General features: G+C 38.5%; 2 protein-coding genes across 2 annotated transcripts in view; both read right to left on the bottom strand.

Annotated features, from left to right (window-relative positions):
* Positions 1-1,215, bottom strand: part of LOC140343712 (peptidoglycan recognition protein 1-like) — a 9,567-nt gene extending 8,352 nt beyond the window's left edge. Inside the window, exon 1 of the mRNA XM_072430569.1 lies at positions 1,145-1,215. The gene's annotated coding sequence lies outside the window, so the exon portion shown is untranslated. The remainder of the gene's footprint in view (positions 1-1,144) is intronic.
* A 7,680-nt stretch (positions 1,216-8,895) lies between these two features.
* LOC140343529 (uncharacterized) lies at positions 8,896-12,335 on the bottom strand. Its single transcript, XM_072430225.1, has 2 exons — positions 12,183-12,335; positions 8,896-9,900 (listed from the first exon to the last, which is right to left on the bottom strand). Exons 1-2 carry the CDS (start codon positions 12,291-12,293, stop codon positions 8,953-8,955), a joined length of 1,059 nt encoding a protein of 352 aa, XP_072286326.1. The 5' UTR covers positions 12,294-12,335; the 3' UTR covers positions 8,896-8,952.
* Positions 12,336-14,018: the final 1,683 nt, after the last annotated feature.

The following is a 14,018-nucleotide window of genomic DNA, read 5'->3' as shown; positions in this document are numbered from 1 at the left end:
TATTTCAAATAAATGCATCAGAGTCACCTGAGAATGCAAACCATTAGATGTAAACTTCAACAATGAGTTTCTCTAATTCTGTCCAGCATTTTGGTAAAACAATCTCTATTGATCATGCCAGCAATCAGAGTTCATAACATCCTGCGCTTTCTAAAGCTACGTACACACGTCCATTGGTTCTCGCCCAATAATCAGGTTGATAGGGCTGATATCAGGAGAAAATCTGGCGTAGTCGTCCATTGTCTGACCAACCATCCTGGTGGATCCACAGATGATGGACGACGAACGATACTAATGCAAGGGAAGAGGGAGAGTGCACAGCAGGGTGCCACTCTGTCGCTCTCTCCCCCCCCCCCCCCCCTGCATAGAGCACTACGATGCTGTATGTACAGCATCATTCATGCACCGTGCAGTGCTAGTCATTGTAAAGGATCGTGAAAGATCCTTTCCAACCACTATTATTGCATGTGTGTATGCAGCTTAACCATTATTTCATATTTCTAAAGATAACAGAACCACATCCTATAATGTTATGGTAATGAGGAGAGGTTGGGGTTCCATACTCTTATCTTGTTTGTATTGTCCTGATCCAAAAGAGTGAGTATTGTTATCAAAAAACAGGTGCAGTGTTACTGGTAAATTCACCAAGCAAATATCAAACAAATTATTGAAAGTACATGTAGCTACCATATCTAAGGACTGGTAAACTGTGCTATATTACATTTTTGTTTTCATGTTTAGATACACTTTTTTTGTGTGTTTTAGGGCAAAATGAGCTGCTGAGGATCTTTTATCAAAAGGTAATTTGGACAGGTGAAACGTTAAAAAAGTAAAAGATTTTAAGCTTACAACATAAATAACAATCAAATTCACACAAAAACAAAAATATTACATATACAACTAAAGATCTGAAAATTAATAGTTAAAAGTTAAAAAGGTTGAGAAAAGGTGATCTAGGGAATATTGTTCTTTTCCAATTGCAGTAAGCTACTAGGTAAGGAAAACACAAACTTTGATCTGCACAATAGCCAAACAATAAGTTCCAAATGGCCACAGGCCAAGAAATTTCTTTTTCAACACAAATTAAAGCAAATTTGAGTTTGAACAAGAAATGAGTCAGCCGATAACTTCAAGTGATACTTACCTTCCCTGATATTTTCTGATGGCACAGCTCCCTTCTCCATCGCTTTACTTTATATCCCTTTCTGGCTGGGTTGGGTCACAAATTTTTACAGAAGTTAATTTTATTTATAGAAACAACTGCATGTAACTTTTCCTGAATTATAAAAAAAAGCTAATTTTTAATCCCCAATTTTTACAAAAAAATGATTTAAGCAAACATTCTTAAAATCCATGTTGTCATGTGTCAAGATCTATTCCCCTTTCCCAGCTCCATCCTTGGGCAGCTGGCTTCCATGCTGCATTGACGTAATTGGCTTCTGATTATTGCAAGGTTGTAGTATCTTAATGCTATTGTAGCCGTAGTGTTGTACTTCATGCTTAACTCTGGCCCAACCATCTCCAATCAAATGGAAGTCCATTCAAGAGCATAAGAACAGTCAGAAACCATTTTCTGCTAATGGTTGTGGCAGATTGTGGCAGATTGTGGCAGATTGTGGCACAGTTCCAAAAAGCAACAAGACACTTTTGGCTGCATGGTTTCTTTTAAAACCTTGCACCACGCCCACAGTTGTGCACCTGTGGGTGCAGATTGCTACTTATGGGCACATAACAGCAGTTAGCTGCGCACCTTGGAGCTGCCAACTGTGTAGTATAAAAAATGCAAATGTAAGGGAGGGCCAAGCTAAGTAAACGTGCTGAGCACATGTGTTGCCCATGACAAAAACACATTTAAAATGTGACATCCGTATCAAGCAACATTTTTTTTTGCTGAGCCATTTTCAATCTGTAAGTGGTGTAGAGACCACTGGCAAGGAAACACATGAAGAGCAACACCTCAAGGTGTCATGGACAAATAGAGCATGTTAAAACATTAAACCTATTTTTTTATTTTAAATAGAATAGGAACGGTTACAACCTTTGTTAGATTTGTTTTACTGTGTACTTCACCACTGAAAAGATTCACCCACTGTAACTGTCCTGATAGCCATTGTCAGCAAGAGGGAAAGAGTAATGGGAAATGCAAAAAAGTGTTTTTTTATGTTTGCAAAACAGTCAAATGATCAGAATTCATCCCTTAATTTACAGAGAAATGGAGACAGATATATAAAGCCTAAAATCTCATACCAAACATATTCCATCTTATTCTCTATGGAGGAAACACTGTCAATCAGGATATAAATGTCTGGGCTTCCAATAGACACACATTCTTACTTTTGGTCACCATGCCCAGGTACCCAAATATGTGTTTTCAATGTGATCCCCAATTCCCTTTTACTCCCTGTCTTTTCTTGTTGTCCTTTAATTTACTACAAGCCCCCCTTTGCCCTTCGGTAAGGGACATATACTTTGAATTTTGCAATAAATTGTGTCTCTAAATGATTTTTTGGTCACTACCACAGTTGAATTGTTTTGTACTTCATGGTTGCAATTTATTCACTTCTTCTTTTGTATATTGGTATATTGGTCATTTTGTATTGTTTATGAAAATTGCTTATAACAGATTTACTCATGAATTGTTGGTATATGCTAATTTCAGATTTTCACAACACAGACTGACTAAATAACTGCTGTTTTGTTTGAAAACTGCCAGCACTACCATGGATCTATCAATGTGGATAAATTAGGCAGAACTGAGCAGAAGCCAGGGCTGAAGTAAAAAAATGCAAATAAATAAATACATCAGCAATTTTTTTGCTGACCACATCAAACAGGCAGGACCACTAGGTTGCTGTGGTCAGCAAAAAAAAATTGCTAAGTTATTTATTTTTATTTTTTTTGCACTTACATACATTTTATTCATTAATCACCAGTACCAAGAATAAGTAAACCACTTTGCACAATTGATAAAACCAAATGAGTACATAAGGAGGAGGATTAAACGTTTAAACCTTTACACTCACCAGCATCCCCATCAATTATCTTTTAGAAAACGTCCTCCAAGGGACATAAATGCACCCTATAATTAATTTTGGGGGTTTAAATTTCTAGGAGCTAATCCAAAGCAATCATTTACTTAAAGAAAATCTTTTAAAAAAATATTTATGAAAAAAAAACATAAAACAACCCCCCAAAAAAATTAACAAAGTAATTACAACAAATTAACTAGCAAAACGAGAGAAAAGAAACATCCAGGTACAAGTTTCTCATTACAGAATTAGGAATAGTCCGGGAAAATGTAAATTTTCACTCCAATGGGGCATTTTAAAACTAAACTTGTAAATTCCTTGCCTCTCAAGGATTTTGCCCATATTCAATATTCCAATCTGTACCGAATAATTACAAACATCTACGTTCAGATAACTTAAGGTGATAACGCATTTCGCAGTAAAATTTATTCTTCAGATCCAGATTTATCAATTCATGTACAACAATCCTTAGAGTGGTCTTTAAATTAAACCTTGATCAAAATTTAATAAGGAGCCAGAAAACTGGGGTGGGTGTAATGCAAAGGAAATCCTGTCGGAATACCATTTTCAATCATCTATAAGCTAACAACAGTGGTAGCTACAAGCACTCATGCTGACTTCAGGACAGTCAAGCAATCCTGTAATTAAAAACTTGTGATACCTGTGCTTTGTTTTTCCTTTTTTTGTATTTTTTTTAATAATTTGTTTTTTCTTTACATAATTTTTGGTTTTGCTTTCTGTGGAGTTAAAAAAAATAATTATGAATATTTTAATTTTCTTGGATTCTCTTTTTAGCTCTTAAAAATAGTTATAAGGGTGCCTTTATGTTGCTATGAGGATGTTCTCTGAAAGATAATTGATGGGGGTGCTGGTTAGTATATGGTGATTGTAGAGATGATAATACTAGTATGTTAATATTACACAGTATTTACATAGTGCCAACATATTACGCGGTGCTTTACAAAGTCCATAATCATCTCATTAGCTGTCCCTCAAAGGAGCTCACAATCTAATGTCCCTACCACAGTAATATGTCTTTGTTACTGTCTACAGTCATTTTTTAGGGGGAAACCAATTAACCTAACTGCATATTTTTGGAATGTGGGAGGAAACCTAGGAAAACACAGGAATAACCTGCAAACTCCATGCAGATAGAGTCCTGGCTGAGATTTGAACCTGGGACCCGGCTCTACAAAGTTAAGAGTGCTAACCACTGAGCCACTGCCCCTGATTCATCAATAAAATCCGCGCTCGCTGGAAGCGCGAAAGTACGCGCGACCAGCGAGCGCGGTTTCCCGCGGTCCGGAGTATCCGTTCACATGCATCCGACAAGGCATCGGAAGCTTTTGTATAGGCGCCTATGGAGAGGAGTTGAACTCGGTTGCTGAATAGCGCAATGGCGTACGATTTCGGATCGCGAATACAAATGTGCGAGCGATCATCCAAATCTGCTTGATGAATCAGGGGCACTGTGTTGTAATTTAATGGAAAAAATTCCAGCAAATACATTTTTGAGACTTATTTAAATGCTTTAACCTACACTGAAATCCCTGCACCAGGTATACAAAGGTAAAGCACAGAATGACTTTAAAGTGCCAAGTTCAAAAAGTAAAAGGATGAGGTGTTACCCGTTGGCCTGCATCATCTACAGTTTGTGTTTTCAAGTGCTACACCAGTATAATCTTCAGCATTCAAACATTCTGAGGGTGTCAGATGCCTGTGTCCTCCACTGAATGCCATTGCTCCATACTCTGAACCTTGTATCACTACAGGACACATCAATGATAAAAGGGCTCAAGGACAACACTGGAGACCCAAGAATCCAACACAAGGCTCAAATAAAAATTCTGACAGGCTACAGCATTGAAACATGGGGAAGGTAGAGGACATGGACTGCCAGAATTGAACATCAATGTCCTTCCATTGCAGGGACATTTAACTTGGTTTAAAGTGAAGAGGTCATTTTCAGGTGCAGAGTTGTTTTGGCAAAGTTTTACTTAGATAAATGTCTAGGATTTACATAGATAAAAAACAAATTGTTTTACTTCCCAACAATGGGTTAATAGATTGTTTATACTGTCTCAACCCAACTGTTCCAGTTAGCAACAGTTTGAGGAAATAGGGAATCTGTGGGCAAACTATAAGTTAAGTGGAAAGACTTGCATGTAATTTTATTTCAAAATAGTTTGATCTGCAAGATTCAATTCCTGTTTTTCATCCAAACATTGCTGTATTAAACTAATTCAATCCACTGTTCTTTATCAGTATCTTGGCAAAGGGAGCCCTTATGTGTAGAAGTATGCAATCCAGGAGAGACGTTTCCAGCCACGCTCACATTGGTGTCTGTCACATACAGAAACTTTTTTGGCAATGGAAAATGTTTTATAGCCAGAATTAAAATCTGCCTTAGAAGAACAAGCAGAGAAAACCTTGTTAAGTATAGAGAATCATCCAATGCAAAAAAACATTAAAAATGAAAAGCATTGGCTGCTGGGAAATGTTTAGTGGGAACTGAATGAACTTTCTTATTCAAAAGTGTTTGAAATCCAAGATGGAACCAGAACATAGATGTGGTGGCTGAATAACTTTTCTTTTTTCAGGTTTTTAACTTTTTTTACTGAGAAGTCCTTCCAGTATCACACTTTCTATCTTAGCGTAAGCAGTCAAAGAAATAAAATGTAAAATTAGTGGTTTAATTAAACCTAATCGTAGGCTTAAAGTACCCCCTCCTTCTCAACAGATTGCTTTTCAGAACAATAAAACTAAACTGTAAAATGAAATGCCCTTTTTACTCACCCAAGCCCTCAGTTTTATGACCTTCTCTTCTCCTTTCTTGTGTCCACATCAAGTGGGGGTCCTACTTCAGATACCTCCGTCACTTCCTACATGATGTGCACACTTGGATATCAAGCAGCAGGGCTTGGGTTTTATTACACCTGACCGAACCCAAAATGTGATACCAAATAGCCTTGTCCCAAACCTCAGTCCTAGAAATAACTTATTAAAAAAAGTTAAGGCATGGATGTTAAGCCTGAGCCTAGCAAAACCCATATTTATTGTTATTTGGATAGAGAAAGTTTGCTAGAGCAGTTTCGCTGAGTGTGTCCTCATTAGCGGGAAGTAGTGTTTTGTGGACCAGGGTGACAGGTACACCAGGTGTCTGGTAGAAATAGAGCAATGGTGTCAGAGACAAAGTTGCGGGCCAACCTTGAAAATTATTGAAAAAAATGAGAAAGTTTTTCCTTTTTATTAGATATAAAACCTTTTCTTTTGGAAACAAAGAGGTTTTGCTTCACATTCAATGTGGAACAGGCCTTTAATAGAGAAAAAGGCATACAATTTTTTTTTACATTTTATTTAAAAAAAAAAATCTTATGCCACTTTCTATATTTGTAGAAAACCAGCCATTCAAGTCCATGCCTTGGAGTAGCAAGGAAAAGTACAGCTGAGGGTAAGTGCTGGAAATGCCAGACGCGGCCAATGCGGGGCTGGAACTCTCAGCATTACTTTCATCTATAAAACAGTCCAATGCGGGGCCACGCATAGGCAGAGAGCCCGCTGGTCTATAGATGCGAGTGATGCCGGTAATTGCAACGGCGGGCCAGCTGTAGTTCATCATTAGGATTCTTTTGGGGGGGCCAAAAAAAAAAGATGTTGGGGGCCGATTTGGCCCTCAGGGCCAGAGATTGACACCCCTGTAATAAAGGGTCCAAAATTAGTGTTGTATGTCTGTATGATGGGCTAGAGCAGTGTTTCTTAACCTATTTAACATGGGGGACCCCTTAAAAAAACTTTGAGGTCTTAGGGAACCCCTCCTATAATTACCATATCCCAAACTCACAGTACATTAGTGTGGTAGTCAGTGGAAAGAATTCCTATTACATTGCTGGTCAATTGGAAGAGTGCCACAGCCAAAAAGATCATTGCTGTGACCTGGGAGGTGGAAATTGCTGGTTGGGAAACACTGGGCTAGGTTGTCAAAGGTCAGTAGGAGCTGACAAAAGGCCACAAAAGTACATGTGGGCTGTATAGAAAGGTAACTTACATATGACACCTCATGTTCCATTGTTGAAAGGTAGGCAGGGCAGCCAGGACCACATTTTTGTATAATACTTTTACAGGTAGAGTTTGAGTTTAAAAATTCAATTCTGTGCATTTTTGTTGAGGTGCTAAAATTCGGTCTCATGATGTGGGGTCAAATGGAGAGAGAGAGGAATAACCTTCTTTTACATAGGCACATGGAGCACTGGTGACTCAGCAGGTATAGAACCTGGAAAAAGAAGAGGTCATATCCCACCAGTTTGATAATGTTGGATATTATTGTAGTAGGAAATATCTGAGATGTTTGCATGGAAAAAGATAGGAACTTGTGACATGGGGACAAAAAAACTGTCCAGTTATATTGGACCATAAAAATACTTAACTACAGGATACTTGTCCAATTTTTTTTTTTTAATGACTGTATGACAACCATATTTTAAACAAACAAAAAAAAATTAAACAACACAATGTACAACAAATGCTGTGTATGAGTGAAATGTATCAGAAAGTAAGGATCTCATGTAGCTTTTTCACATGGGACAATGACATTTTGACTGAACCCAATGACCATAATTTATTGAAGCTCACCAATGCTGGAGAGGATACACTTTCATCAGTGAACCTAAATAACCCAGCAAACCACCCCACAGTTCACCTTTCAATCCTGGACCAGATCCATTCCAGGTTTGCTGGATCACCCAGCTTCTCTGATGAAAGTGTATCCTGTCCAGCCTTTGAGAGCTTTAATAAATCAGGGTGATTGAATTGCTTTCCTTCCATATTGTTTGATGAACTGTGCATGGAGGCAGATTTTGAAGCTGTGTCAGCGCCCAAGGTGGTCAGGGCATTTGGAGCAGTAATATTCCTGAATTCAGCAGCTTAATTAGTATTGGATTTCACCTTTGGAATTACTTTGATTAGGTCATATAATTAAAAAATCAGGCATGTTTTTTTTATTTAATGGGGTCCTGTGTTTACCTGTACTTTACAATGTTATAGTTTAATATGCGGGTAGCACAGTGGCCTTTGCAGCACTAGGTCCTAGGTTCGAATTCCAGCCAGGACACTATACTGCATGGAGTTTGCAGGTTCTCCCTCTGTCTGTGTGGGTTTCCTCCGGGTACTCTGGTTTCCTCCCACATCCCAAAAACATGCAGTTAGATTAATTGGTTTCCCTCTAAATTGACCTTAGACTACATTAATGACATATGACTATAGTGGGGACATTAGATTGTGAGCTCCTTTGAGGGACAGTTATTGACATGACTATGGACTTTGTACAGCACTGCATAATATGATAGCACTATATAAATACTGTATAATAATATTTATTTATCATTTAATAGATCATTGTACAGTTACCTGAGAACTTTTAAACTTTGTGCACTTTTTTAAGTCCTTTATTACATAAAACCACTCACCCTTCTTTTTAATATTGTATGTGTTTTTTTATACGTACCTGAGTCCACTGTTGGATGATTAAATATGTTTTGATTTTAATAGTCTACCATGTTTTTCCATTAGTTTTCTTTCCCCTGATAATATCAATTCATTTGTAAGCTCCCCTGGAGGTACTGGCTGGCGCGGTACTTTTGGTGCTGCAGCTGACCCTGGCACCGCATATCTATATGTGCACATGGACCCAGCCCTCAAATGCCAAGATTTTTTTTTAGAACTTATTTATATATGGCCTAAAGTATAATAAAATGTTTGTTTAATATTTACCCCTGGACTGGGTAAAAAGAGGTACTGCAACCTAAGTAGGTAGTTGTACGTAAATATTTTCCAGATAATTGTTATTTTTTTAAAAATATATTTCAAAATGTTGCACAAAACGTAATTTAGATGTTTATTAGCAGAAGTAAAATTAAGTAACATTCTTTCACTTTGCAAATTGTATATCGTAATAACTCAGTATAGCTTTAGCTAAGGCAGCAGCAAAGCTGGGGCGCTCAGCACTTTCCCGAATCCACCTTGGAAGCTCAATTTGAATGGCATCAACTTCACCAGAACTTTTAGACCCATGGGTGGCGACAATATATCCTCCAGAGAAATAATTACCACCATTGGGTCCTGGATTTGATGGTGAGGGGACACTAACATATTTTGCATTTTGCTCTTCAATGAGTTTTCCCAAACTTTGGCTACCACGAAGCAAGCTGTCAAAAGAAGTACCCAGCCGTCTTCTGGACAAGGAATATATGGAGGTGTCAGCAGAAGTAAATTTCCCAGAATCCAAGTTTGTCTTGGAAATTAGATAACCAAGCTCTACCCACCCTTCAGCATGAGAGTGACCATGGATATCGATGAGCAGACCGGTTGACATGCGAGATTTAGCAGTGCGGATAAAACCCATGAATTCTTCCCAGGCTTTTTCTGCTTCAGGAACACCAAAGGCAGCCTCATTCTTATCTCTGTTAGGATCCAATTTAGACCTTGATAAGTTGTTAATGACAACATGAGGACAGTATCCTGAGGTTAGGCGACATATCTCTTTTGCCACCGCTGATGCCATTTCTTGAGTGTACAGGTCCTTCACCGTTGTAACCTTACAATTAGTTGTGTCTTTTGTTGTTCCTGTTGGACAGGAATGAACGTAGTGGCATGTTCCCGTAGCTTTTTCCCAACATCCAGCATCTCGAGAAGGTATTGAAGAGGGTGCTAAAGATCCTCCATGTGGGACAGTCAGGATTAGACTAAGGTTTCCAACCTGGTACTCTATGTACTTGTTTTGACCAAAAATAACCTCCTGGGCACCACTTGTGTTGAACAAGAGCATAAGTGGAAATACCAGCCACAACATTTTGCAGGAAAAAGTGGTTTCACTCTCCTATGAAATAAAAACATACAAAAAATGCATATCAGCTTGACTGGTCAACGTTGGAAGTGCATTTCTTTAACATTTTGTAACAAAACAATCAACAAATTCCAATAACTACCCAAAAACTATTCATAGGTCCTATTACCCACAATATGAATGTGGGAGGTATAGTGTTAATTTTCTAAAAACACGCACAACACATGTGTTGTGTGGCCCAACACATTTTCACCTGCACATTTATTTTCAATGTTCTAATTGCATCTATAAAATAGTATGTGTGGGCATGTGCTAGTCACTGTAACATCACAATTTATAGGGAACAATAAAAAATCAATGTGGAAAAATTGTGACAGTTTTGTTAGCTTGTAAAATGTGTGATATATAATTAGGACTCTAATTAAACAAAAAATATACGTGCATGCCAGGCAATAATGTTAACAAAATATTCCATTATTCATATAATTATATAAGACATAAATTTAGTCATTTTTTTTACGAGCCAAACCTTTCTGTACAATGGATTGGGGTGTCAATTACAAAAATATGTTTTAGTGTGTGTTTTTGCAATGAGGAAGTGTAAATGGGCCCCTATTGAATACAGAGTTGCAATCATTTATATTTGCCTGACTTTTGGGGAAATACAGCTGCTTTCAATTTGCTTGTTTGTCTGGTATCTATGTTTCTTAAGCGAGATAAAGTGATTAAAAACCGTCATATAAAAAAGGAAGTTTGTTTGTTTTGGTAACAGAATTACTCAAACGATTTAGACCATAGCAGCTGCAGTGGCCAAATACAATATTTGCAATCATTTGATTTGCTTTTCTTCTCTTATCAAAGCTTTTCACTATGTGAGGACGATGAATAGGTACCCAGAGAATTCAAGTAAAATGTAAAAACTTGCTACAGCACACTGGATCTGCACATACAAATATTCTAAATCAAATAGGCAACTAAAATATATAGCTTCCTATTTGCGAAATACCCCAAGAGTAAAGCTTAAAGGATAGATTCAGGATAGATTCAGTTTACTCACCTGTCCAACCCTGGGGTCTAGTATTACAAGTTAGTAACTGCTGCTACAGAAATATAGCATGTCCCCACCTGTTAACTTCTCAGCATTGGTGATTTCATATCAGTTAGCCTTAGGTTATTTGTTTTCCTTAAAAATAGAAGGTCATAGGTTAATAATTACTCTGCTCTTGAAATATAACCTTTTAAGAGGTTTTTAAAAGCTTACCATAGACAATAGATAGTGGATGGAAGCATACCTGGGCATATAATTTGCTCTTGGATAGGTCAAGCATGTATGATTATATTAACAGAGACAGCTAAGGCTGAATTTTTTCTGGAGAAAATAGAAATCACCTTAAAATGTGGTAGATCCAATTGATTTCTCCTATTTATAGAGATGTGGAGGGGTTACAAATTTGGGGATTGTTGTCTTCTGTAGCTAAACAAATTTTGAGGTGGAATTAATGTCCGAGGCTTCCACACTTGGGCACCATCATTCCAACATGGCCAATAAAGGTGGCTGAAGACTTTAAACCCAGAAGAAGTCAGGGTCAAAACGACAGTGATGAGGCTGTAGGTCAGTACTTTGACTGGTAGGTCTACCATATTGTGCAATATACTGAGCAACACAACACCTGGGAATCAATGGCAGAGTTTAGATATGTTTTAAAGTATAAGTTGATCCAAAAACAATACTCAGTACACTGCAGTTTACCATTTGCAGTTGCATTACTTTTCGTTTTAAGTTACTTTTCTTTTTCTGACTCCTACAGTTCCCCTACATGCTCATTCACTGTTTTATATACAAGGTAGCAGTACTGTCACCCTAGATTGCTTTCCTGACTATAAATACTTCCTCCTCTCCATTATAGAATAAGGAGAGCTTATGTAGTTTACAGAAGATAGCTGGAAAAGCTATTATAATTGTTTGAGATTTCACTTTAATGCACAGAAAGTTACAGGTCAATTGAACTTTATTAGGATCAACAGGTATGTAGAGGCACAAAAACCAAACTAATGCAGAGTAATGGTAGGTAAGTTGCAATATATGAAATTGAAAGTTGAGTTTAGTTCAAGGAGCTTTTAGAGACAGAAACCCTCAGAACACACTCTAGTTGCAAAAATGATCTAAACATTTTGTTATGCAAAATAGTGTTAATCTTCCCAAATGACTATATTCTTAACAACAAATCAATCGTTTTTTTTATCGAATACTGTCACAGTTTTTAGTCATAAGTTATTGACTATAAGAGAAACTACACGCATGCATTGATACTTACCTTAAATGTAGACCTAGGATGTGTTTCTGTTCTTTTTTTAAATTTCTGTTTTCCTTTTTTGTTTTCACTGAATATTCCCTTGTATTTCTTGTGCTCTAGAAAGATCCACATACAATGACTTTCCTGCTCAGGACACGTTCGCTGCTGACGGCATCATTATCTCTTCAACTGCTGTTGGGTAATGACAAGCTGAGTTACATCAATAGCTAATGTGCATGTATTTCAGCTGGAAAATTGTTTGTGATTTTGCCTCTAATATTACCCTGTTGTTTATTTACCCTTTGTTGGGAAAACAGAATTATAGCAAGCCTTTAACCTCCCTGGCAGTCTGATTATATCAGTATTTTAAATGTTAAAGCTATACATTTGAGATTTAAAAATACTTATTATTTTAAATTTCCCACCCTCCAGCGCACCGCCGCCACGCGCTCACACGTCGCATGCACGACCGGCATCTGCGTCCCCTGGCCACGCTTCCCCAACGTTCACACACCAGGGACGCGAGGCTAGGGGACACAGGTGCCGGGCATTGCCAGGGACGCAGATGCCTAGCGGGCATCGCAGGTGGACGCCGTGGACTCGTGGGGACCTGGTCAGCCCTTTACAATTCCACCTGTGTTGCTCGGGGTTACCACATTTGGTACTGAAAATTAACCTGGAGCCACACTCAAGAATACCACCAGGGAGGTTAATAGAAGAAGTAGTGCACTTGCCTTTTTTAATGGTGGCAGGAAAGCTGTAGGTGGCTTTTTCCCTCCTGCTAGCTGTGGTTTGACCCGCTGGAAGGAACCACAGCTTGTGGCGGGGGTGCATGCTTTTAAGGACACAAAGAACTGTTGGGTAACAGAAACACCTGGGGTTCTGCAAAGGCAAATAATTCACTAGCCTCTCATGGGAAAGGCAAGTACATAATTTTTGCTGTTACAGGAAATTGTATTTTTGAACATCATGACAGGGTTGCTTACAAGGTAAAAAGCACAGCCTAAGCATTTAGGACTATCCACACATTTCTGTTTTAGTGTGTTAAGTCACCCTTTAATCTACTTTGTGTTAAAGTGAGCCATCAGAACAGACAAAAAATAATGGGCATACACCATTTGAACCACTGAGAGGTGACAAGAGTTCAGCAAACTTTTTTAGCCACTAGGCCACTTCAGGGGTAGGCAGGAGTACACTGGGCCGGACTTTCTCTTGAGTCCCACCCTAATGGCTACCCCCCACCAGGAACTCCAGTAGCTTGTTCTGGCTACGCCGCGGGTTGCCGGCTGGCATTAGGCAAGATCGGCCAGGGGGTGTAAGGCCGGAACAAACTACTGGCTAGGCCGTATCTGCCCTAAAGGCCAAAGTTTGCCGACCTCTAATCTAGACAGTATCAGTTATGGTGCTCCACAAACCAACAGTTTTTTCTGTTTGCCAATGTCATGAATTTGCTGGTTAGAAACTTAAAGCTAACTCCAGTTATTTATTAAAAGTTAAAAATAATTAGTCTATGTGCTTCTTCTGCTACCTACCTTTATTAAGGTGTGTTATGCAAGCGGGTGTGGACCCACTGTGGGGTATTTTGAGCCGGATGTATTTTGAGGCAAGCCAGACTTTATCACCAGGACGAAACTTAGGAGAAACTCTACGTCTCTTATCTGCGGATTCCTTCATGCAGACAGAAGCTTCCTTAAGAGCTCCCCTAGTCTCCTCCCAGATTTGGGAGAATTCTCTTGTGGTAGCATCTGCGGCAGGGATACGGGAAGAAGAGGACACCGGGAGTGGGATATTTGGTTGTTGACCATAAACAATAAAAAATGGCGATTTCTTGGATGACTCACTGACATGATTATTGTA

The sequence above is a fragment of the Pyxicephalus adspersus genome, chromosome Z, assembly GCF_032062135.1.
Source record: "Pyxicephalus adspersus chromosome Z, UCB_Pads_2.0, whole genome shotgun sequence".
Taxonomy (NCBI): domain Eukaryota; kingdom Metazoa; phylum Chordata; class Amphibia; order Anura; family Pyxicephalidae; genus Pyxicephalus; species Pyxicephalus adspersus.
The sequence above is the reverse complement of the archived record's forward strand: the minus strand, read 5'-3'. Positions and strand labels throughout refer to the sequence as shown.

What these genes read in the sequence shown, in the direction of transcription:
- LOC140343529 (XM_072430225.1), bottom strand. Translation starts at nt 12,293, where the DNA reads ATGTGGATCTTTCTAGAGCACAAGAAATACAAGGGAATATTCAGTGAA. An exon ending in ATCCTAGGTCTACATTTAAG is followed by an intron (nt 9,901 to 12,182) that starts GTAAGTATCAAT and finishes TTTATTTCATAG; the next exon opens with GAGAGTGAAACCACTTTTTC.